We start from the raw sequence: 26,552 nt of genomic DNA, 5'->3' as shown, positions 1-26,552 counted from the left end.
CGCTGTCTTTTTTTACGACTCGAAGAGGAGTATTGGAGAAGTCCTTTTTTTAATCAATTTTATTGGAGTGATTTTTGAAGCGGGAAATGAAACGCGTAAAGTTTGGAGTGATTTTGGTGCTGAAGAAAAGTGAAGAGAGGAGCGAAAAGAAAGTGGTTTTTGTTCTTACCGCTGTTTTTGAGAGAGTGAGAAATTGATGTGTCAAAAAAAATTTTCTCTAAGCTTGCGAAATTTTTTTGTTCACGTGCGGCTTTTAAAAGCAGTTTTTTTGCAACTTTTGATGGTTATGAGGTTTATGATATTGTATTAGTTTTAGGTTTGTTTTGACAGGAATTGAAGGTTTCAAGTAGTTAATTTGAGTTTAATGCTAATTTGGAGGTTTTTGATCAGTTTTGCTGATTTTTAGACGAAATTTAATGATTTTTGCCTGTTTTTTTTGTTTTAATGCTTTAAGTGGGATTTGAATAGAAGCTTGTTACTTAAGGAATTTTCATATACTAATTGACTTAATTTTGATTGGTGCAAACCATTTTTTTAGGAAAACTGACAGAAAAAAATTGAAAATTTTAAGTTTTTCTAGTTTTTTTGTTCAATTTGTTTTTGAATGCTGTTTCTATTCTTCCTTAAATTTTTGTCAAGGTCCAGGGTTCACAATGGTTGTTCCAGTTGTTTAGTCATAAGTATGGGCAATTTTCTCTTCCGAGTCGTTTCCGGAATTCTTCCGGCTATGTTTTTTTTCAAAGATCTGTTCACACATTTTCATGATTTTTGAAGTCAAATTGGAGTAGTGATTTTGGTCATGCCGAAACAGGAAGTGGAGCGAAAACGCGAGTGGTTTTGCGGCGTGAAATTTTTCTCTCTAAATTTAAAGTAGAGTGAGAAAACGGTGTTTGAACAAAAATTCGCTTTCTCGCTTGTTGGGTTTTGTTTACATACGGCAATTTCATTTTGATTTTTACTGTTTTTTCGTTTTTTTGGATCGGATTTTTTTTTCTAAATGGTTTTTCCAATCCATTCACAGTCCGGTATAGGTCTAGTTTTCTGTTTAGTCAATGAAATTTTTTTGAATTGTACGTCAGAACTTGTTTTTTACTTCGTCGAACAAAAAAATCTTTTTGACTTCTCTAGGCAAGCTTCTCTCTTCTCTCATTCTGCTAAAAGTGATTTTGAACATCAGTTGCTCAGCAATTCAAAATGAACAGAGTCAGTATAAAAAATTGAAATCAGAAATAGAAATGGGACAAACCCATGAAGCCCAATTATAGATGCACGTTCCTCAACGGCGGCTATTTTCCGGCAATCTGCCGGGTATGTTTTTTTTATCGCTTAGCATATCTGGTTATTTTTCTTGTGTGCGATTTGGTAACTATTTGTAGCTTGATCAAGAGTTTATTTCCCCGGGGAGGGGCTACGGCGATCTCACGGGTCCTGGTGGCAACAAGCCTCGCTCCTCGGCCGACCCTATAGTGGGGGGCACGTCATCTGTTCGCCCACATTCTGAATCAAGGGGCCAATCGGCTGGGCCCAGAACGGGCAACTCCACTAGACAGACTCCATCGGGTGGGAGTCACGGGAGCTCTGCCAGGCAGAAGGGAGGGAACGAAGGTTACTACTTGAAAGCAGAGAGCACATCGAGACATTATGACTGGGGCATACATAATCATCTCTTGTGTTTGACGCGCCTTATTTAGTGCTAACTTTATCTATGCTAGTCTCGGTGTGGTTTCTGTGACGATTATTACCAATCAAAACTAATTTTGTTCTGTTGTTTTTAACATATCAAGTGTGACAACGACGCTTTCTTGCTGTCTCCTCCGCATGTCCCTTCCTCCTTCGAGTACTGGATGTCAGCTCTAGAGTCATCCCATCAGAACCCATCACTGGTTGAACAACCAGAGGCACCCGCCCTCCCCCGTAGAAACCAGAGTTCCATACCTAACAGTGCCACTAACAACCAACCCATTAATAACACTAACAGTAAACAACAACAGCCCTCCCATTTCCTTAAGTTCCCGCCTCATGAATATATAACACCCCAATCCCCTGTAGTTAATAGCTCAACAGTCCAAACCCCGACCATGTCTCCAAACAACAACCCAGGTGTCTTACAGAAAAACATGCCGGTGCTACAAACCTCGCCTCCTGTTAACATTTTCCCCCACTCGCCACCTTACGTGCATAAGTCCCCTCCCCCTTGTACTAATTACCCAGTGCCTTATTCCCAAAAGTACTCACCAGGAGGGGACACAGCAAGTGTATTTGCGTCCCAGCCACGTTGTCCAAGTCCACGTAAGTCAATATTACTTAAGTTCAATTAACTGGACTCTTGCTTGGGATAAAAGTGGGTAAAGTTTGTCGACTTGAGGCACTCTACTGTATCGCTCCTCTGGTTTCGTATTCTTCTTTTGGCTCAATTGTCTTGTAATTTTCAGAATGGGTCTGATTTGAACCAGAAATGACATTACGAGCTTGTGGGTTGTGGCTTTTAGAAAAAAATGCTAACTTGCCTCTTTTTAAATTGGGTTGAAGTCTGACATCGGGCAGCTGTTGAAAGCTTGGAGAAAAACCCATGGGTTGAATTTTGGGGGTGTTGGGAAAATGTTTTTCAGCATTTAAGGGCATATCAACAAGCAGCCAATAAATTTTTAAATTCTGCTCTCGTTACTAGAGCAAAAAGTGACTGGTTAATATTCTATGGATTTTAATGTGAATTTTTTATTGCTCAACGACGCACGTTATGTAGGTGGGAAAGCAGGAAGAGACGGGGCAAACAGTGTAGTTTCACAGCGCGATTCGACATCGATCCAGAGCAGGAGTGGGCGATCGGCAACTGAGAACGGGAGTGGGGGTGGGACTAACAGTAGTAATAGTAGTAGCAACCAGAACAACAAAATCCCTCTCTCTGCCATGGTCACATCATCTAATAGCAACAACGCAGGATCCAGCTCCAATAGGTCCTTCAATCTTTTCAATGCTCTCAAACCAAACCTTGTTTTTTAAGCTGTGCAGCTGTAAGTGAGCGTAGTGATTTCAACTCGATAAATTTTTCAACTCATTTCTTTTTCCATCTGTATTAGACGACACGCAAGATTTTCTTTTCATGCGCCGTTTTGAGTCAATGTCGCGAAGCGAAGCGATAGCGGCTATTATTGGGGACATCGTGGTTTTTTTTACAATTCAAAGAATTTGAATTGTAATGGGGCGGTGTCTTTTTTTATGATCGGTTCACATTTTCATGATTTTTGAAGTCAAATTGGAGTAGTGATTTTGGTCACGCCCAAAACAGGAAATGGAGCAAAAAAGCGAGTGGTTTTGCGGCGTAACATTTTTTGCTCTAAATTTAAAGTAGAGTGAGAAAACGGTGTTCGAACAAAAATTCGCTTTCTCGCTAGTGGTTTTTTTTTGTTCATATGCGGCAATTTCACTTTGATCTTTACTGTTTTTTCGATTTTTGGATCGAATTTTTTTCTTAGTGGTTTTCCCAATCCTTTCATAGTCCGTTCTAGGTCTATTTTTCTAGTCAATGAAAATTCTTGGAATTGTACGTCAGGACTTGTCCTGCTGTTTTTTAATTCGTCGTCTCCATCGATGATTCTTACGACCTGACTTCTTGGAATTGACTTCAGTGACTTCTATTGTTTTGCAGTTAAAATTTTGTGCGTGAAGTCATTTCTGCTTTTAGATCAATTGCGTGACTTACCTCACTCAAAAAAAATGATTACTGAACTCACTTATGGAACTTTATAAACATTTTAGTTGAAGATCAATAGTGTGCATCGAAGTAGTGCCAAAATTATATGCCCTAATTATTGAGTATTGGTCTTGAGTTTTTTTTTCGAAAATCAATTTTGAAAAAGCTCTTTTAGGGCTTTTTCCTTATAGACCGTATATGTATCATAAAAATGACAGTACTTATCTAACCTAAAATTTCTAGTGGTCTACGAAAGGACTATCTTCCTCAATCTGCCTATCTCAAGGACTCAATCTGCCTATCTTGTTTCTTAAGTTGTCTCAATTCACAGAAGGCCATTAGCGTCTATCGCGGCTATTTTCCGGCAATCTGCCGGCTATCGGCAATGTTTTTTTTTTCGGTTGAAACTGCAGTAATATAAAAATTGTAAATATGTAATAAGAATGTGATAAGAGGACAGAATTAGCCCAGGGTTCAATTTTCTGGTTATTTTTTGGCATTTCTCAATAATTTATATCTCTGAATATCAAAAGCGACTTTTTGTAACTTCTGTACATGGTAGCGACCCTTTTTAATTGCTCTCAAACAAAGTCTGCAGCAATTATTTTAGTCCTGTTGTCTTTCCATCTCACTTCACACCTCTCCCATATCAGCCCCCTCCCCTGACTTGACCCCCCAATCCTCTCGCCTGCACATCGTTCAAGCCTTAGGGACGTGGCCCCGTGCAGCCAAAGACCCCTCTCAATCAACCTCCCCGGTGTACCCCCCCCCCCCCCCCGGGGCGCTCACCTCGCTACCTTTAATTAAGCTAAAGCTAGCTTCACTGAAACGTAGCTAGCTACTGACAAAGCCAGCCGCTCGACTGTTGTTTGATAACAATTTAGCTGCGTCAGTCGGCTAGTTTTAAAATTTTGCAATAGCTGCGAAATGGTAGCGGCTATTATTGAGCTCATATTAGTTTATTTTATTTCCTCATTTCCATCAATGGTTCTTGTGACCATTTTATTTATCTTTTTTCAAAAATCTCTGCGGCTTTTCTGAGGTTTTATTGTTTCATAGACTTGAAAGTTTTTATCGAATATCTTATCACAGAAAAGTAGTCTTAACTTTACCCTCTTGCTTACTCTTCTTTTTCTTGCTTTATAATTTCGGATGTTGTCGCAAGTCTTTTTCGCGGATCGTGTAAATATAATAATCCGATTTCTGCTGCTTTATCATTTTAAAGAGTTTTTTTGGTAGAGTTTTTTCCGGATCATTAAAATACTTCTTTCCACGCGGAAACGGGAAGTTAATTTAAGTGTTTTTGAAAGAAGATTTCAACCTTGATTCCGTGTATATTTGATTGTTTCTGTTTGCCGTTGATTTTACTAATGATAATCCAATTTTAAGTATTTGGTAAAAAATTTCGATTACAGACGGAAAAATTCGAATGTTTTTATTTTCCTGCAAGGATTTCACAAGTGTTTTTTTGCTACTCAGTTTCAATGTATTTTCTTTTTCCTTGAACTCTCATCATCACACTTTCGTTTTTACACCAAGAGCGAGAAAATATTGTTTTCTGTTAGACTTATTATTTTGGTATATAAATTTCTGTTTCAACTTGCCATATGTTTTCTTTTTTTTGTGTCGCTGAGTAAACAGCTGAGACCTAAATTTTTGTTAATTTTTTTTGTTCTGTGAGCTGTTTAATTGCTCTTGAACGATGTTCGAAGAAATTATTGTGAAGTAACTTCTTAAGTAACTTGTCTTCATTTTTGGGTGATCTCAATTGCTCTCACTCCGAAAGAAATCTCGGCGCGATTGATAAAGGTTGCTATGAAAGATAAGATAATTAATAGCCGTCGTCAGCCTCTCAACGGCTACTATTTAGGCGCTTTTCTTTTTTTTAAATTCGCTTTACCTTTGATCACGTTTTCTAATTAAAGCTGCAAGCTGAGTGGAGATATATTGCGGTGCTCTTGGTTTTTACGACTCGAAGAGGAGTATTGGTTTTCTCTCGGTTTTTTTACAGGAAGTAGATTTGTTCACGCGGCATTTTGACCTAAAAGCGAAAGTGAGAAAAGCTGTCTTGGTGAACAGATTTTCGCTAAGCGAGAGAAGTTTTTTGATCATGCGCTGCGTTTAGTGAATGACTTTTTGACTTTGAAAAGTAGTTTTTGACTGAATTGCACATATAGATGACCGTTTTTAGCCGTTTTTTCGTCCAGGTGGCCCAATTTTTTTTGCTTTTAATTTGGTTTCTTGTAGAAATAAATTTTATTCGATACTATATTGAAATGTCAACCTCGGAAATTGATACCACAGTGTTTTACAGAGCCTGAAAATGCGTTTCAATTTGAAAATTGACGCATAATTTTTGATTTTTTAGTGAATTTTTGGCTTTTTTAATAATAATTTCTTCATTTTTGGATCTTTTAACCGTCTTTTTGTCAAAAATCAATTAATATGGCAACTTCTCTTTGATAATTCCTATACTCAACGTCTCTTTCTACCTCGATGTAATTTTGTTTCATAAAATTGTACATATGCTTATCCGATTTTGGTAGTTTTTCGATTTTCGTCAGTTTTTCGTTTGTATTTTGGTTGTAATTGCTAGAAACAGTTTTTGTGCAACATGAGGCACTTTAATTTCGTTTCAATAAAAATTCAATTAATTTTTAACGTTAAGTTCTTAAAAATCAAATAAAGTTATTTTAATAAATGCAGTCTTAAAAGTTTTTGACCATATTTTTGCAAAATGTTTCAATGTTTCATTTATGAATTGTGCTTTTTCCTATTTTTTGTTCTGTTAAAGAGGATAGATCTTTGTATCGGATGACTAGTTATCTTTTCTATGTCTTGAATGGTGAACAATGAAGTGTATTCGTTTTTCTTGAATTTTTTAAATTGATTGATTGTTTCTGTTTGCCGTTGATTTTACTAATGATAATCCAATTTTAAGTATTTGGTAAAATTTCGATTACAGACGGAAAAATTCGAATGTTTTTATTTTCCTGCAAGTATTTCACAAGTGTTTTTTTGCTACTCAGTTTCAATGTATTTTCTTTTTCCTTGAACTCTTATCATCACACTTTCGTTTTTACACCAAGAGCGAGAAAATATTGTTTTCTGTTAGACTTATTATTTTGGTACATAAATTTCTGTTTCAACTTGCCATGAGTTTTCTTTTTTTTTGTGTCGCTGAGTAAACAGCTGAGACCTAAATTTTTGTTAATTTTTTTTGGTTCTGTGAGCTGTTTAATTGCTCTTGAACGATGTTCGAAGAAATTATTGTGAAGTAACTTCTTAAGTAACTTGTCTTCATTTTTGGGTGATCTCAATTGCTCCCACTCCGAAAGAAATCTCGGCGTGATTGATAAAGGTTGCTATGAAAGATAAGATAATTAATAGCCGTCGTCAGCCTCTCAACGGCTACTATTTAGGCGCTTTTCTTTTTTTAAAATTCGCTTTACCTTTGATCACGTTTTCTAATTAAAGCTGCAAGCTGAGTGGAGATATATTGCGGTGCTCTTGGTTTTTACGACTCGAAGAGGAGTATTGGTTTTCTCTCGGTTTTTTTTACAGGAAGTAGATTTGTTCACGCGGCATTTTGACCTAAAAGCGAAAGTGAGAAAAGCTGTCTTGGTGAACAGATTTTCGCTAAGCGAGAGAAGTTTTTTGATCATGCGCTGCGTTTAGTGAATGACTTTTTGACTTTGAAAAGTAGTTTTTGACTGAATTGCACATATAGATGACCGTTTTTAGCCGTTTTTTCGTCCAGGTGGCCCAATTTTTTTTGCTTTTAATTTGGTTTCTTGTAGAAATAAATTTTATTCGATACTATATTGAAATGTCAACCTCGGAAATTGATACCACAGTGTTTTACAGAGCCTGAAAATGCGTTTCAATTTGAAAATTGACGCATAATTTTTGATTTTTTAGTTAATTTTTGGCTTTTTTAATAATAATTTCATTTTTGGATTTTTAACCGTCTTTTTGTCAAAAATCAGTTAATATGGCAACTTCTCTTTGATAATTCCTATACTCAACGTCTCTTTCTACCTCGATGTAATTTTGTTTCATAAAATTGTACATATGCTAATCCGATTTTGGTAGTTTTTTTCCGATTTTCGTCAGTTTTTCGTTTGTATTTTGGTTGTAATTGCTAGAAACAGTTTTTGTGCAACATGAGGCACTTTAATTTCGTTTCAATAAAAATTCAATTAATTTTTAACGTTAAGTTCTTAAAAATCAAATAAAATTATTTTAATAAATGCTGTCTTAAAAGTTTTTGACCATATTTTTGCAAAATGTTTCAATGTTTCATTTATGAATTGTGCTTTTTCCTATTTTTTGTTCTGTTAAGGAGGATAGATCTTTGTATCGGATGACTAGTTATCTTTTCTATGTCTTGAATGGTGAACAATGAAGTGTATTCGTTTTTCTTGAATTTTTTAAATTGATTTTCAACTTTCAAAAATCAAGAATGTTTTTTTTTTGTTACAGTGTTCCTTACATTGTGCTATATTCTGCGCATTCTAATTAGTATCATTCGAGCTTTTTCCTGGCACCTACATTTTGTTTCGGTATACTGATTTGTTCAGTTGTAAAAAATGAATGATTTCAGCTTTTTCTTAGATTTTCGTCATTTCTTTGGTTTGCAATTGATTTCATTCAAGATAAGGAATAACTGAGAGTTTGATAGCAAGCTTTTTCTAAAATTTCCACCTATGACTATATACTACAGTTTTTTTCCGGCCTTGGTATTAATTAAAACAATTTTTCGCCTTTGAATTTTCTGCTGCTTATGTCTTTTCTATGCTCAATTTTATTTTTGATTTAGTAAGAAATTATGTTGTCTAGCTTATGTACAAGAAGGAACAGGTGTGTGTTGTTTTTTGTCTGTATCGCAGTGATTAGAAGTTTAATTTTAGGTGTTTTCTGATTCTTAAATTTGAGCTTTCTTTTTTGAAGAGATTAAACTTAGTTTCTAAGATTATTATCTGCCGTTTGCTTTCGCGATCTTTTTCAGATTAGAATCTTGAATAATTTGAGGGCTATTGATAACCTTGTCAGCTTTTTCAGACTATCAGGTTTTTTACTACCTTAATTATTTTTAGATTTTTTAACGTTACCAAACGTTTTCAATAATATATAATTTTGCTGCATTTTGTTTCTCTTGTTGGCAGTGGTTTAAGTTTCACCAATTTTTAGAGCAGACCTGGGGAGGGAGTGAGTTAATGGTTTAATACAAAAGGTAGTGGCTTCCGTTGCATTTACGGTTTTGTTAGTAAAGTTCTGACGCTTTGAGTCGCTTCCGGAATTCTTCCGGCTATGTTTTTTGTTTCGTCTGTCGGCTTTTTCGTTTTGCATTTGTTCATACAGTAAAGCTGAAAAAATCAAATTTTCTGAAGGAATTCTTCTCACTGACGGCATTTGCGTACGTGACGTCATTTCCCACTCTCTTTAGCCAACGTTTTTAGATAATTTGGGTGATTAAATTTTGATCATACGTGACCTACCTAAGTCAATAAAATGACGCTCTTTAAAACTTAGCTTTAATTTCAAAGGACCTCATATGTGTAATAAAGGTCCCTAATGAAAAGGTTTCTGCGTAGTGAATTTCAACAAGCTTGATTAGGTTATCGCTGAGAGTTTTTTACCTAGCTTTTTGAGCGGCGTCGTTTTTTTTTTCAATTTAGATCTGTATAGATTTTTTTTATAGATGGGACTTCTTTTTCTACTATCGGCGTTTGCGCGCGTGTCGTCATTTCTCATTCTCTCTACCACATTTTGAACTCATTTGGGTGATTAGTTTTTGATCATACGTGACTTACTCACCAAATAAAACGACTTTTACACTTTAAACTTAAGTTCAATTTTAATTAGTTTAAGGTCCCTAATAACACGGCTTCTACGGAATGAATTTTAACAAGTTTTTATCAAATTATCGGTAAATGTTTGTACATAGCTTTTTGAGCGGTGCCAATAAATTTTGAGCGGTTCTTTCTATATTATACGGCGCGCAAGCCTATCATTTCGCAGCTGTTCCGGCAATCTGCAGGCTATGTTTTACATAATTCACGATTTTCACGCTTGACTTACTTTGCTCACTTTTTCAACTGAATTGATTGAAATTCTTTCACGCATTGAATTACGCAATTTAGTGAATACGGGCAAAGTCAAAAGAGCATAATCAAATGAAACGGGATAAACCGATCAAGCACGCTCATTAAGTCATAGTGCATTAGGTTATCAAAGTTCATTAGAGCGATTGCTAGCTGATATTTTTATTAAAATTAATAGCTTTGAATTTACAAGCTGAATTAAGTATACTTTTAGAATCTAACTGAAAATGCACACAGAATTAGAAGATTTTTTGAAACCTTCTTTCTGTCAATTTCTCTCCTTTTTCTGTTTCAATCGCAACATGCGTCAACAGCGGATCTTTGCCGGCAATCTGCCAGCTATGTTTATGAATTCGAAGATTTAAACTGTATCTGGAGCTGTTTTCTTTCAATATGTTGAAAATTTTGATTTTTGAAGTCAATTAAAGTTCAACTTTGACCAATGGATTTAGTCACGCCGATGCAGTAAAGTAAACGAAAAAAAAAGATTATTTTCCCTCGTCCACTATTTTTCTAAAGCTATGTAGAGTAAGAAAACTTTTGGCAACCTGACATGTTATCCCGGTTTTTGTTTTTTTTCCGGTACGGTTTTTGCACATTATTTTCAAAGTCCAATCGTAGACTTTCCGGTGTACTATTTTCGGTCAATGCAAATTTCCGTTTTTAATCATCCATGACATTAAAAGTAGAAGTGAATGTGCATTTTTGAATTCCTGTAATTCATATTTAAAACTTTTATTTTTTCTTTTTTCCTATTTTTAATAGCCGCACAGCGATAGCGGAGGCTAATATTGGCCTTCTCTTGGTTTTCTACAATTCAAAGAATTTGAATTGTATTGGGGGCGCTGTCTTTTTTTTTAAGATCTGTTCACACATTTTCATGATTTTTGAAGTCAAATTGGAGCAGTGATTTTGGTCACGTCGAAACAGGAAATGGAGCGAAAAAGCGAGTGGTTTTGCGGCGTGAATTTTTTTCGCTCTAATTTTAAAGTACAGTGAGAAGACGGTGTTTGAACAAAAATTCCTTACCTCACTCTCAAAAATGACTTCCTCACTTTGAAATTGACTTTTATTTACTTTAATTCAAAGAGATAAGGTCAAATGGGTGTGTGCCACTCTAAATGAAGGTTATTTGAGATCAGCAGGCAGCAATAACTTATACAGATTTTTAGTCAAAATATAACAGATCAGCCTTCAATGAAAAGACGAATTTTTTTGGTCTGTTTTTTAGACTGCCGGTCTACGAATCTATTGCGGCTATTTTCTGGCAATCTGCCAGCTATGTTTCCTTTTATTTTTAAACCTTTTATTTTTAATCCTTTTATTTTTAAACCTTTTATTTTTAATCCTTTTATTTTTAAACCTTTCATTTTTAAACCTTCATTTTGCCCGTTCAATTCCAATGGATCTCAGGGTGGTCAGTGACGACTATATGACGGGAGCCTGCTCGCGATGTTTTCATTTGATTATTTGCCTCAGGTCATCGGTGGTCAATCAAGACTACCCCCAGCAGACTCCCGCCTCCTCTTCCCCTCCCCAACACTCCTCACTGGCAACCCCAAATGGAAACAACCCAACTGGAGGTAGTGGGCGTAAGAAGTCCGCGGAGCCATTCCTTCCGGGATCAGGATCTGCTGCAACTGGAGGGGCCAAGAGTGGCATCAGTAATGCTACCGCAACGCCTGTCAATCTCAACGTTAGTGCCCTACAATTAACCCAATATTGATACTCATTCAGGTGCGTGTCAAGAGATAACTTGTTACCTGATCAATATAATGATATGTAGCAATTAATTAACAATTTTTATTAATAGCCGCACAGCGATAGCTGGGGCTATTATTGGCCTTCTCTTGGTTTTTTTTTATTTCGTCGTCATGATTTTTGTTACGACCATATGACGTCACAGCCACTTTTTGTTCATTCGTTCATGCAATTTCAACTGAATTGCATGCGTGACGTCTTTTTTCGCTCTTAGTGGATGGAGCGAGTTTTTTTGTTCATTTGCGTGATTAAATTTTTGGTCACACTTGACTTACCTCACTCTCAAAAATGACTTCCTCACTTTGAAATTGACTTTTATTTACTTTAATTCGAAGAGATAAGGTCAAATGGGTGTGTGCCACTCTAAATGAAGGTTATTTGAGATCAGCTAATAGAGGCAGCAATAACTTATACAGATTTTTATCAAAATATACCAGATCAGCCTTCAATGAAAAGACAAATTTTTTGGTCTGTCTTTTTTACTGTTTTTTTTAGACTGCCGATCTACGAATCTATTGCGGCTATTTTCTGGCAATCTGCCAGCTATGTTAATAATTGACAATCCGAAGCAGGAAGTCGTAAGTAGCTTTGGATCTTAATTGAGATTTTGATGTATTTGAATAGAGGGCTTTCATTTGCCAAACAGTTATGGATATCACCTACAATATAATTGTCCTTCTTGATACTTAATTTTTGTGGGAATTATTTCAGGATTCTTCGTGGAATGAAGAGTGATGAGCATAACATAGCTCAAATTTTTGGCTGCAAAATATTTCCTCAATATTGAATTGTTACTGAAGTTAAAAATCAAGCGTTAACTAGAAATCGAAGTTGTAATCTGGTCGCATGTGGCTTTCCTCACTCTCAAAAATGGCTTCTTTCTTTTTATAGCTACGAAGCTGTAAGCTGAGCGAAGCTATATTGCGGTGCTCTTGGTTTTTTACAATTCAAAGAATTTGAATTGTATTGGGGCGCTGTCTTTTTTTAATGATCTGTTCTCATTTTCATGATTTTTGAAGTCAAATTGGAGCAGTGATTTTGGTCACGCCGAAACAGGAAGTGGAGCGAAAAAGCGAGTGGTTTTGCTGCAAGAAATTTTTTCGCTGTAAATTTAAAGCAGAGTGAGAAAACGGTGTTTGAACAAAAATTCGCTTTCTCGCTAGTGGTTTTTTTAATAGCCGCACAGCGATAGCTGGGGCTATTATTGGCCTTCTCTTGGTTTTTTTTATTGCGTCGTCATGATTTTTGTTACGGCCATATGACGTCACAGCCACTTTTTGTTCATTCGTTCATGCAATTTCAACTGAATTGCATGCGTGACGTCTTTTTTCGCTCTTAGTGGATGGAGCGAGTTTTTTTGTTCATTTGCGTGATTAAATTTTTGGTCACACTTGACTTACCTCACTCTCAAAAATGACTTCCTCACTTTGAAATTGACTTTTATTTACTTTAATTCAAAGAGATAAGGTCAAATGGGTGTGTGCCACTCTAAATGAAGGTTATTTGAGATCAGCTAATAGAGGCAGCAATAACTTATACAGATTTTTATCAAAATATACCAGATCAGCCTTCAATGAAAAGACAAATTTTTTGGTCTGTCTTTTTTACTGTTTTTTTTAGACTGCCGATCTACGAATCTATTGCGGCTATTTTCTGGCAATCTGCCAGCTATGTTAATAATTGACAATCCGAAGCAGGAAGTCGTAAGTAGCTTTGGATCTTAATTGAGATTTTGATGTATTTGAATAGAGGGCTTTCATTTGCCAAACAGTTATGGATATCACCTACAATATAATTGTCCTTCTTGATACTTAATTTTTGTGGGAATTATTTCAGGATTCTTCGTGGAATGAAGAGTGATGAGCATAACATAGCTCAAATTTTTGGCTGCAAAATATTTCCTCAATATTGAATTGTTACTGAAGTTAAAAATCAAGCGTTAACTAGAAATCGAAGTTGTAATCTGGTCGCATGTGGCTTTCCTCACTCTCAAAAATGGCTTCTTTCTTTTTATAGCTACGAAGCTGTAAGCTGAGCGAAGCTATATTGCGGTGCTCTTGGTTTTTTACAATTCAAAGAATTTGAATTGTATTGGGGCGCTGTCTTTTTTTAATGATCTGTTCTCATTTTCATGATTTTTGAAGTCAAATTGGAGCAGTGATTTTGGTCACGCCGAAACAGGAAGTGGAGCGAAAAAGCGAGTGGTTTTGCTGCAAGAAATTTTTTCGCTGTAAATTTAAAGCAGAGTGAGAAAACGGTGTTTGAACAAAAATTCGCTTTCTCGCTAGTGGTTTTTTTTTAATAGCCGCACAGCGATAGCTGGGGCTATTATTGGCCTTCTCTTGGTTTTTTTTATTGCGTCGTCATGATTTTTGTTACGACCATATGACGTCACAGCCTCTTTTTGTTCATTCGTTCATGCAATTTCAACTGAATTCCATGTGACGTCATTTTTCGCTCTTAGTGGCTTTTGTTTATGCGCGTGATTAAATTTTTGGTCACACTGGACTTACCTCACTCTCAAAAATGACTTCCTCACTTTAATTTTGACTTTTTATAGCTGCGAAGTGGTGCTCTTGGTTTTTTTTGTTTCGTCGTCTGACGCTCTTTTTTCGTTTTACATTTGTTCACACCACAGAGCTGAAAAAGTCAAATTTTCTGAACAACTTCTTCCTCTCACTAACGGCATTTGCGCGCGTGACGTCATTTCTCACTCGCTTTTGCGAAAGATTTTAGGTTATTTCCGTGATCAGATTTTGATCATACGTGAGTTACCTCACTCAATAAAATGACTTTTGCACTTTATAACTTAAGTTTAATTTGAGTTTGTTTAAGGTCAAAGGAACTCCTATGTGCAGTAAAGGTCACTTATAAGAGGCTTCTGTGGAATGAATTTTAACAAACTTTAATAATTTATCGCTGAATGTTTTTTAGCCTAGTTTTTTGAGCGGCGTCGATTTTTTTCAATTTTGATCTATATCTGTTTCTATCTCTATTATATGGCACGCAGGTCTATTCTTTTGCAGCTGTTCCGGCAATCTGCCGGCTATGTTATTTACTTTAATTCAAAGAGATAAGGTCAAATGGTTGTGTGTCACTCTAAATGAAGGTTATTTGAGATCAGCTAATAGAGGCAGCAATAACTTATACAGATTTTTAATCAAAATGAAACAGATCAGCCTTCAATCAAAAGACAAATTTTTTGGTCTGTCTTTTTTACTGTTTTTTTTAGACTGCCGATCTACGAATCTATTGCGGCTATTTTCTGGCAATCTGCCAGCTATGTTAATAATTGACAATCCGAAGCAGGAAGTCGTAAGTAGCTTTGGATCTTAATTGAGATTTTGATGTATTTGAATAGAGGGCTTTCATTTGCCAAACAGTTATGGATATCACCTACAATATAATTGTCCTTCTTGATACTTAATTTTTGTGGGAATTATTTCAGGATTCTTCGTGGAATGAAGAGTGATGAGCATAACATAGCTCAAATTTTTGGCTGCAAAATATTTCCTCAATATTGAATTGTTACTGAAGTTAAAAATCAAGCGTTAACTAGAAATCGAAGTTGTAATCTGGTCGCATGTGGCTTTCCTCACTCTCAAAAATGGCTTCTTTCTTTTTATAGCTACGAAGCGTTAGTTTTGAACGTTTTTGTTCTTTCTATTATGGTCAGATCGATTGGTCTCAAATTAACATTTTTTTGTCTTCTAGTGGAACGTACCCTTGCTCTGTTTATTATCTCCAATTTTTGCTTGCTTTTCATTAACTGGGATACCGTTTGTTTTCGAAATGTTTAGGTTGAGTCGTAATTATATTTCTGTTCTTGTTGTTTTTATCTATTTCTCAATCTCATTAATGGCAGGGTTCATCTAATGCAAGTTGGGCATGAATTTATTGAATTACTTGATTTCTTAGTGGATGGTTTGTATGACTTTGACAGTGTTTTCCTTGAAAAACTCGTCATTGCATAGTCATGTCTATTGCACGTATTCATAGATTTTATGCTTTGGTAGTAATTGCGAAACATGAAGTGGAGCGAAAAAGCGAGTGGTTTTGCGGCGTGAAATTATTTCGCTCTAAATTTAAAACGGTGTTTGAACAAAAATTCGCTTTCTCGCTAGTGGTTGTTTGTTCACATGCGGCAATTTCACTTTAATTTTTACTGTTTTTTTCGATTTTTTGGATCGGGTTTTTTTTGTAAATGGTTTTCCCAATCCATTCATAGTCCGTTCTAGGTCTAGTTTTCTGTTTAGTCAATGAAAATTCTTTGAATTGTACGTCAAGACTTGTCCTGCTATGTTTTTTTGTTTCTTCGTCTGACGCTCTTTTTCGTTTTACATTTGTTCACACAGCAAAGCTGAAAAAGTCAAATTTTCTGAATGACTTCTTCATCTCACTAACGGCGTTTGCGCGCGTGACGTCATTTCTCAATCTCTCTTTTTGCGTGATTATATTTTGATCATACGTGACTTACCTCACTCAATAAAATGATTTTTGCACTTGAGTTTAAATTGAATTAATTTAAGGTCAAAGGAACTCATGTATGCGAGGCTTCTGCGGAATGAATTTTAACAGGTTTTGTTAATTTATCGCTGATTGTTTTAACCTAGATTTTTTTTCAATTTAGATTGTATTTGTTTCTATATCTTTTATACGGCACGGAAGTCTATTTTTTCGCAGCTATTCCGGCAATCTGCCGGCTATGTTACTTTTATTCAAGGAGTTGAGGTCAAATGAATGCGTCACTCTAATTGAAGGTTATTTGATAGGCAGCTAATAGGAACAGTAAGTTATACAGATTCTTAATCAAAATCGAACATCATCTCTCAAAACGAAATTTCTTTTTTGGTCTGTTTATTTTTCTATCTTTTTGAGACTGCAGATGCACAAAGCTATTGCGGCTATTTTCTGGCAAACTGCCAGCAATAATTTATTATAGCTGCGAAGCTGTAAGCTGAGCGGAGCTATATTGCGGTGCTCTTGGTTTTTTACAGTTCAAAGAATTTGAATTGTATTGGGGCGCTGTCTTTTTTTTAAAGATCTGTTCACACATTTTCATGATTTTTGAAGTCAAATTGGAGTAGTGATTTTGGTCATGCCGAAACAGGTAATGGAGTGAAAATGCGAATGGTTTTGCGGCGTGAAATTTTTTCGCATTTTTAAAGTAGAATGAGAATACGGCGTTTGAACAAAAATTCGCTTTATCGGTAGTGGTTTTTTTGTTCACATGCTGCAATTTCACTTTGATTTTTACATCTTTCCGATTTTTGGATCCGATTTTTTTCCTTAGTTGTTTTCTCAGTCCATTCATAGTCCGTTCTTGGTCTAGTTTTCTGTTTAGTCAACTAAAATTCTTTGAATTGTACGTCAGGACTTGTCCTGCTATGTTTTTTTGTTTCGTCGTCTGACGCTCTTTTTCGTTTTACATTTGTTCACACAGCAAAGCTGAAAAAGTCATATTTTCTGAATGACTTCTTCCTCTCACTAACCGCGTTTGCGCGCGTGACGTCAATTCTCACTCTCTTTAGCAAAAGTTTTTGAGTGAATAGATTTTGATCACAAGTGACTTACCTCACTCAATAAAATGACCTTTGCACTTTAAAACTGAGTTTAATTTGAATTTGTTTAAGGTCAAAGGAACTCATATGTGAAGTGAAGGTCCCTAATAAGAGGTTTCTGCGGGATGAATTTTAACAAGCTTTTTTAATTTACCGCTGAATGTTTTTTACCTGGTTTTTTGAGCGGCGTCGATTTTTTTTTCAATTTATATCTGTCTGTTTGTATCTCTATTATAAGGCACGCGGGTCTATTCTTTCGCAGCTATTCCGGCAATCTACTGGATAAGTTCATTTATTCTCAATGATGAGAGACTGCATCAGTTGCTTATCAGGAATAAGTGAATTTAATTAGTTGCTTGAGCTTTGAGGTCGTTTTTTTTATTTCGACTTTTTTCATCAAAATAATTGTTTAGTTTTGAACGTTTTTGTTCTTTCTATTATGGTCAGATCGATTGGTCTCAAATTAACATTTTTTTGTCTTCTAGTGGAACGTACCCTTGCTCTGTTTATTATCTCCAATTTTTGCTTGCTTTTCATTAACTGGGATACCGTTTGTTTTCGAAATGTTTAGGTTGAGTCGTAATTATATTTCTGTTCTTGTTGTTTTTATCTATTTCTCAATCTCATTAATGGCAGGGTTCATCTAATGCAAGTTGGGCATGAATTTATTGAATTACTTGATTTCTTAGTGGATGGTTTGTATGACTTTGACAGTGTTTTCCTTGAAAAACTCGTCATTGCATAGTCATGTCTATTGCACGTATTCATAGATTTTATGCTTTGGTAATAATTGCGAAACATGAAGTGGAGCGAAAAAGCGAGTGGTTTTGCGGCGTGAAATTATTTCGCTCTAAATTTAAAATGGTGTTTGAACAAAAATTCGCTTTCTCGCTAGTGGTTGTTTGTTCACATGCGGCAATTTCACTTTAATTTTTACTGTTTTTTTCGATTTTTTGGATCGGGTTTTTTTGTAAATGGTTTTCCCAATCCATTCATAGTCCGTTCTAGGTCTAGTTTTCTGTTTAGTCAATGAAAATTCTTTGAATTGTACGTCAAGACTTGTCCTGCTATGTTTTTTTGTTTCGATGTCTGACGCTCTTTTTCGTTTTATATTTGTTCACACAGCAAAGCTGAAAAAGTCAAATTTTCTGAATGACTTCTTCCTCTCACTAACGGCGTTTGCGAGCTTGACGTCATTTCTCAATCTCTCTTTTTGCGTGATTATAATTTGATCATGCGTGACTTACCTCACTCAATAAAATGATTTTTGCACTTAAGTTTAAATTGAATTAATTCAAGGTCAAAGGAACTCATGTATGCGAGGCTTCTGCGGAATGAATTTTAACAAGCTTTATTAATTTATCGCTGAAGGTTTTTACCTAGATTTTTGAGCGGCGTTGATTTTTTTCAATTTAGATCTGTATCTGTTTCTATCTCTATTATACGGCACGGAAGTCTATTTTTTCGCAGCTATTCCGGCAATCTGCGGGCTGTGTTACTTTTATTCAAGGAGTTGAGGTCAAATGAATGCGTCACTCTAATTGAAGGTTATTTGATAGGCAGCTAATAGCAACAGTAAGTTATACAGATTCTTAATCAAAATCGAACATCATCTCTCAAAACGAAATTTATTTTTTGGTCTGTTTATTTTTCTATCTTTTTGAGACTGCAGATGCACAAAGCTTTTGCGGCTATTTTCTGGCAAACTGCCAGCAATAATTTATTATAGCTTTGAAGCTGTAAGCTGAGCTGAGCTATATTGCGGTGCTCTTGGTTTTTTACAATTCAAAGAATTTGAATTGTATTGGGACGCTGTCTTTTTTTTAAAGATCTGTTCACACATTTTCATGATTTTTGAAGTCAAACTGGAGTAGTGATTTTGGTCACGCCGAAACAGGTAATGGGGTGAAAATGCGAGTGGTTTTGCGGCGTGAAATTTTTTTGCATTTTTTTTAAAGTAGAATGGGAATACGGTGTTTGAACAAAAATTCGCTTTATCGGTAGTGGTTTTTTTGTTCACATGCGGCAATTTCACTTTGATTTTTACAGTTTTTCGATTTTTGGATCCGATATTTTTCCTGAATTGTTTTCCCAATCCATTCATAGTCCGTTCTTGATCTAGTTTTCTGTTTAGTCGATGAACATTCTTTGAATTGTACGTCAGGACTTGTCCTGCTATGTTTTTTGTTTCGTCGTCTGACGCTTTTTCGTTTTACATTTGTTCACACAGCAAAGCCGAAAAAGTCATATTTTCTGAATGACTTCTCCCTCTCACTAACCGCGTTTGCGCGCGTGACCTCAATTCTCACTCTCTTTAGCGAAAGTTTTTGAGTGATTAGATTTTGATCACAAGTGACTTACCTCACTCAATAAAATGACTTTTGCACTTTAAAACTTGAGTTTAATTTGAATTTGTTTAAGGTCAAAGGAACTCATATGTGAAGTGAAGGTCCCTAATAAGAGGTTTCTGCGGGATGAATTTTAACAAGCTTTTTTAATTTACCGCTGAATGTTTTTTACCTGGTTTTTTGAGCGGCGTCGATTTTTTTTTCAATTTATATCTGTCTGTTTGTATCTCTATTATACGGCACGCGGGTCTATTCTTTCGCAGCTAATCCGGCAATCTACTGGATAAGTTCATTTATTCTCAATGATGAGAGACTTCATCAGTTGCTTATCAGGAATAAGTGAATTTAATTAGTTGCTTGAGCTTTGATGTCGTTTTTTTTTATTTTGACTTTTTTCATCAAAATAATTGTTTAGTTTTGAACGTTTTTGTTCTTTTTATTATGGTCAGATCGATTGGTCTCAAATTAACATTTTTATTGTCTTCTAGTGGAACATACCCTTGCTCTCTTTTGTATCTCCAATTTTTGCTTACTTTTCATTAACTGGGATACCGTTTGTTTTCGAAATGTTTAGGTGAACTTGTGATCTTGCCTGCATTTGTTCATCTGATTGCTGGAGTTTTTAGGGTCTACGGTGCCCTTTCAGTTTGTAGTTTTGGTGGTTTTGTGGTTTTACGATTTGATTTGTTTTAATTTTTAGTTGTTGGTCATAGAAAATTATAAAAAGTCAAAGTTTTGCCTGTTTTTGTCTACTTTTGAATTTTGCTGGACATTTGGATTTTTTCTGTCCCCCGAGCTTAGTGTGCATTAATCTTCTACGCCCCAAGCATTAGTGCTATATTTTACATTCTAACCTGCTGTATAACAACAGGAAGTGTAATGTGGTGGGGCGTAAAAAAACTCGCGCCTAAACAGAATAGATCAAATATTTCAGTAACTTTAATGATTTTTTTTGTTCAAACACCGATATACACTTCTTCCATGCTGTTCTTTTTAAGAGGACACAATCGAACGTTAGATTGCCTATTTTTTTTTTACTGAAATCATTGATTTTTGTGTCATCTAGTTTTTCCTTTTTTTGTGAGGAACTTAATAACGGAAATTATTTTGTTCTTGGTTTCTTTTCATTTGCCGGCGACAGCCTTCAAAGGCTATTGTCCATGCTCTTCTTTTTTAAATTAGTTTTTACTTTTCGATTACCTTTTTCGTTAGTTCACGACTTTCTCGTTTGACTTTTGTCTTACCTCACTTACTGTTAAAACTGTAGATGCAATATTTCATCAACTTTAATGATTTTATTTGTTCAGCCACCGATTTACAAGTGAAAGAAATAATTGATTGTTTTGTGTCATCTAGTTTTTCCTTTTTTTTTGAGGAACTTAATAACGGAAATTATTTTGTTCTTGGTTTCTTTTGATTTGCCGGCGACAGCCTTCAAAAGCTATTGTTCATGCTCTTCTATTTTTTTTTAAATTGGTTTTTACTTTTCGATTACCTTTTTCGTTAGTTCACGACTTTCTCGTTTGACTTCTATCTTACCTCACTTACTTTTTAAACTGTAGATGCAATATTTCATTAACTTTAATGATTTTATTTGTTCTGCCACCGATTTACAAGTAAAAGAAGTAATTGATATTTTTGTGTTATCTAGTTTTTCCTTTTTTATGAGGAACTTAACGGAAATTGTTTTGTTCTTGGCTATGTATGCTTCATTATTGTATCGTTTTGTTTTTTGTATACTAGTGCGAGGCTTTCATTCAAGATCAACAATATTCTGCAGTAACTATTTTCGAGCCGCAACTTGTGGAGATTTTTTTTGGAAAATTTATATGCGGTTATTTTTTTCACCTCCGCTTTATATTTTATTTGCGTACAATAGTTAAATAGTTTAAGAAATTGGTCGTGTGCAGCCTAAATTACGTTTTGTTTCGAGTTTTTTTCTGGAATCATTCGTCTACGTTTTTGTTTCGTTGTCTGACGCTTTTTTCGTATTGCATTTTTCTGGCCTCAGACCTCAACGGCGTTTTTGTTGATCTTCTCTTGCCGCTCTCCATCTGTTTATCTTAGTTACTTCATTTGTTGCTCTTTACCAGTGAGTTTTTGCTGAATTGCGTGACATGTTTTTATGATAAATGAATTACCCTGCTCTCTAAATGAATTTTAACTCCAATATTAAGTGACTTGAGGGTACCATTAACCTTTTCAATACGAGAGGACTCGATATATAATAAAGGCTGTTGATAATAAGGAACCACGACTAATATATAAGCACGAGTAAGTTTTACAAAGTTTTTTCAGCTGCGAAGCTGTAAGCTGAGAGTAGCTATATTGCGGTGTTCGTGGTTTCTATGACTCGAAGACGAGTATTGGTATTCTTGAGTTTTAACCGTAAGTACTATTCGTTCAGACAGCGCTTTAACCTAAAAGTGAAAGTGAGTTAAATTGCGGTGTGAACTAATTTTGTGCTTAGCTAGAGAAACTTTTTGAACAATTGCTGCGTTCGGTGGCTGACCTTTCGGCTTTGAAAAGTGTTTTTGGAAGAATCGTGAATATAGATAAACGTTTGTTAGTTTTTTTGTCCAATTGGCTGTTTTTGCTTGTAAATTGTTTCCTGAAAAAAATTTATCTGATGTGTTAAAAAGTAACCCTCGCAAATTGATACCACTCTATTTTTGAGAGCCTAATAATGCGTTTCAAATTATAAACCGAAACATAAATTATTTATCTTTTTTTCTTTAGTTTTTGGTTTCTTTTTCATTCAGTAGTTTTTTTTAACTCTAAGCGGACTTTTCAAAAATCAGTGTGTATCGCAACTTCATCCTGGTAATTTATGCATGGAATGCTATTTTATAATCTGAGGTATTCTTGTTTTTGATATTTCACAAATGCTATTGCGATTTTGGCAGTTGTTGTCCATTTTTTCTGTTTTTTGTTGTATTTTGTTTTTAAGTACTGGAAATCTTTTTTTTGCACCAGCAGAAACTTCAATTTTTGTTTTGTAAATAAATCTTTTCATTTTTGGAGTTAGGTCTTAGAAATTCCGTGATAATTTTTTCACAAGTGTCAACTTTTTTGTGGAATATTTTAATGTTTCGAATCTCTGAACTCCGTTTTCACCTTTTTTTTATCTGAATAGGAGAAATTTTTTTCTAATCCCCGAATGCCAAATATTGAAATATATATGTTTTTCGACATCATTTTTATTTAAATTTTAACTTCAAAAATCATGATGTAATATTTTTGATTCTGTTTTCTACAATGGATTCATATTCTCCACATTCTTGCCTTTATCATTCTAGCTTTGTCCTAAGATCTAATGTTTTATTTGCTCTGCTTTTTTACAGTTGCCAGAAAAGCTTAAAAAATGATTTTCGATTTTAGCTTTTTTTAGTTTGTTTTTAGTTTCAGTATATTTGCTTGCAATAAATATCATTTTATAAAATGCAGCAATGGGATTTTGCTGTAATTCCGTACAAAAGTTATGACTGCATACTACTTTCTACGAATGTTTTGGGACATCTGTTTCTGTATTAACCGATTTCCTGAAATTGAAATGTATTGTTTGTTTTGGCTTTTTGGTAATTAAATTTTAATAACCGCCTCAGCTTCTCAGCCGGCTATTATAACGCTCTCAATTTTTTACTTAGGCGAATAATAATTTTTCGCTTTACCTTAGTTCACAGCTTGATCAACAATTTGCGTAAAATCTTTTTGACTTCTCTAGGCTAGTTTTACTCTTCTCTTAATTCTGCTAAATTTGTTTTTGGACGGTAGTTGCTCCGCAAAGCAACTCAAAATGAACAGAGACTGTATCAAAAACGAAATTCGAAATAGACACAAGATAAACCCGTAAAGCCCAAGTTTAGATTGCCATCTGCTTATTCTTATTGGTATTGATACTAACCCCTGTGTGGTCTCACTGTGAAACAGTAGTATGTTCAACTCCAAGTTGACATCAGAAATCTTTAAAATTTTTTGTACGAAAATTGTTTTTTCATTATTTTTTATGCCAATCTTGGTTATGGCAATCAACGGCGGCTCTTTTACGGCAATCTGCCGCGTATGTTTGCAATTGTTTGTAATCATTTTGTTAATGATATCTGCAACAAGAGAAAATTATATCTGATTGTTGTCTTAATTGCAGTGACGCCAAAGTGAAGAAAGTAGTGGTTCTTAATTCTAATTTTTGTACTTTTTTGAAATTATTTTTTAAGAAAATTATCTGTCTTATGCTTTCACAATGTAGTTTTTGGATCGCACCTTGGTTGCGGAGATCTATATCTTTGGGTTTAGTATCAGGAATTTTGCATGACAATTTGTAGCCCTGTCAGATTTTTTAGCCTATTAGTATTTGACCATGATAAGAATCTTGGCCATTCTTTAATAATGAATTTCTGAAATCTTTGACCAAAAGTTTTTATTGAGTTTTTGTCAAAATTTTGTTTCTCGTCTATCTGTTCGGGCTTTTATATGGTTACTAATTGCGGTGGTAATGGTTTTTATTTTATCCTCCTCTAATGTCATCAATGCTCAAATGTTACTCATGGTGAGAACTTTGTAAATTTTACAATTTTTCAATTCAAATCTGGTGAGATAAATAGCTATTGTTTTAAGACAAAATGTAGTGGTTGCAGCTGCAATTACCGTTTTCTTTGAAGTTTCGACGCTTCGAGTTGCTTCCGGAATTCTTACTGCTATGTTTTTATCGTCTGACACTCTTTTGCTGAATGACTCTTCTTTGTCTCACTAACTGCGTTTGAGTGCGTGACGTCATATCTCATTCTCGCTAATTTTTAGGTCATTTGCGTGATTAGATTTCAATCAGACGTGACTTGACTCTCTCCATAGAATGATTTTTGCACTTTAAAACTTAAGTTTAATTTGAATTATTTGAAGATCAAGGGAACTCATGTGTACTAAAGATTCCTAATATAAACGCTTCTGTGGAGTGAATTTTTACAAGTTTTTTTCGCTGAAAATTTTCTACATAGATTTTTGAGTGGCGGCGATAAATTTTTTAAGTTATATCGGTATCTGTTTCTATCTCTATTATACGACAGGCAAGTTATTCCGACAATCTGCCTGCCATGTTTAGTTAGGTTTTTTATCCCTCCGGCGACTCCGTCAACTCAATTTTGTATCTGTTTCAATATACGGACCTCGAGTCTTCTTGTAGCTTTTTCGACAATCTGTATATAAATATAAATAGAGTGCTCTCTGTAAAGTTGTCAAACTACCTGGACTGTAGTGCTTGAACTTTCTGCCCTTGGTTAAGCTTAATGAATAGAAGAATTGAACTTAAGTTACTGGTTCAGCCTCACAGATTCTGCTCTGAAGCACGAGAAAGTTTTGCCTGGAAACATTGTGCAAATTTCAAATAACGTCGTGTTGTTAGTTGCTACCATTAGGAATTTTTTTCATTTTTTAATATACTCGCTATGATGTTGCTAAAATATGTAAGCTATCAATCCAAATGGGTATGCCTGCTGTTTTTTGTTTTCCTTCTTAGCTTTTATCTACATGTACTTATTTGTGGACAATAATGATACTTACTCTGCTAATTATTCTTACCTCTTCAAGTTAGATATAATTCCTAGTAAGAGGAAATTTGTCGTGGCCACTTGGGTACCAATTTCCTGCGATTCGCTGACTTGATAAATTGTGTTAGTAAAGGTTCCCTCTGCTGAGTTTTGGGTTTTGCTGCCTTTCATGTAGATTGGATTGAAGTGTCTAGCAAGACAGAATAGTCATTTCGAAAAGATTGTCTCAGAATTGGACGCAGAAATGTGAAGGCTGCTTTTTCACATCAGTATAAGTTAAACTAAGTTTATTTGCTATAGTTGTTGCTCTTGATCTATAATTGAGGATTTTAGATGTCAGATTTTCCTCAAAAATAACGGAGCATATCTCTTGTAATCTTTTTCTCACTCTCCCACTTTCAAAATTGTTTTTTGATCCCAGAAAGATAATAGTGATGGTAGTTGAAAATCTTGGAACACAGTCTTTGTTTGTGTTCTCTAGCAACTTAAAGACAATCCTGCCAGCTTTGCAGTTTTGTCTATCTTTTTATTACAGAGTAAAGCAAAGCTATGATCTGGGGATTAATTAGTTGACTGGGTATTGGAGGAAAAAAAGATTCTTTATCGCGCATTTGTTTCTCGCCAGAAACCTTAAAATTAGGGTTAGTTTGAATTAAATAACTAGAAGAGAAGTGAATTTCGGAGACAATATTGAATTGTTTTATATCCGCCGTCAGCCTCTCAGCGACTTTTATTTAGGCGCTCTTTTTTACAATTCAAAGAATTTGAATTTTATTGGGGATTTTATCTTTTGACGACTCGAAGAGAGTATTGCTGGAGCGTATTTTTTGATCGGTAATTTTGCTAGAGTTTATTTGAAACAGGAAGTGAAATGCATGAAAACAAAGTGTTCAAGTCAAATTGCTGAAGAGCAGAGAGAAGAGAGATTGGTTTTCTGTTCATGCTAGTTTTTTTAGAGCGGCCGAGAAAAGTAGATGTGAAAAAGTTTTGTTAAGCGAGTGAATATTTTTGAGCACGTGCGGCATTTTCAAAGCATTTTTTTTAATATAAACTTTATTTTTTCTGTCAATGATGTTTGTATCGTTTACCCAAACTAGTAACATTGCGTTCGGAAGCTTTTATGACCATCTAAACCAAGAAATTATGTTTTTGATTCGATTTTGAGCTATTTGTACCATTTTGCCTTGTTAAATCTTTTTTAGCAGTTTTTGTATTCTTCTTCAAATTTTTATAGCATTTGGTGAGTTTATGGCTCAAATTAACTAATATAGTTGTTTTGGTTCGTTTTCGATGCAATTGTTTTTGATTAATTGCTGTCAAGCGAAGTTTGTAGCAATTATATTAGTCCTGTCGGTCTTTTTACGACTCGAAGAGGAGTGTTGAGATTCTACAGGTTTTTTCTTTAGCAGAACACAAAGTTGTTCATGACTTGAATTTTGACTTCTTTCTGTTCGAGCATTTACTTCCGTTTTTGATTGTTGACTTCTGTTTTCGAACATTGGACTTTAACAGTAGCTTCATTTGTAATGTATAGTAATTAGGAA

The 26,552-nt window shown here is 35.0% G+C and overlaps 1 protein-coding gene across 9 annotated transcripts in view; it reads left to right on the top strand.

The window, feature by feature from the left end:
• LOC142339546 (MAP/microtubule affinity-regulating kinase 3-like) overlaps positions 1-26,552 on the top strand; it is a 125,541-nt gene that overhangs the window by 13,464 nt on the left and 85,525 nt on the right. For 8 of the 9 annotated variants that reach the window (XM_075389670.1, XM_075389671.1, XM_075389664.1 and 5 more), the window contains exons 9-11: positions 1,785-2,289; positions 2,744-2,954; positions 11,278-11,494. In XM_075389670.1, coding sequence (XP_075245785.1) covers positions 1,785-2,289; positions 2,744-2,954; positions 11,278-11,494 — 933 coding nt within the window. Of the gene's footprint in view, positions 1-1,376; positions 1,606-1,784; positions 2,290-2,743; positions 2,955-11,277; positions 11,495-26,552 lie in introns of all 9 variants that reach the window. The other variant, XM_075389669.1, reaches the window with a different exon arrangement.

This window comes from Convolutriloba macropyga, chromosome 5 (genome assembly GCF_964194025.1).
Source record: "Convolutriloba macropyga chromosome 5, txConMacr16.3, whole genome shotgun sequence".
Classification (NCBI taxonomy): domain Eukaryota; kingdom Metazoa; phylum Xenacoelomorpha; order Acoela; family Convolutidae; genus Convolutriloba; species Convolutriloba macropyga.
This window is presented reverse-complemented; position numbering and strand designations above follow the sequence as displayed.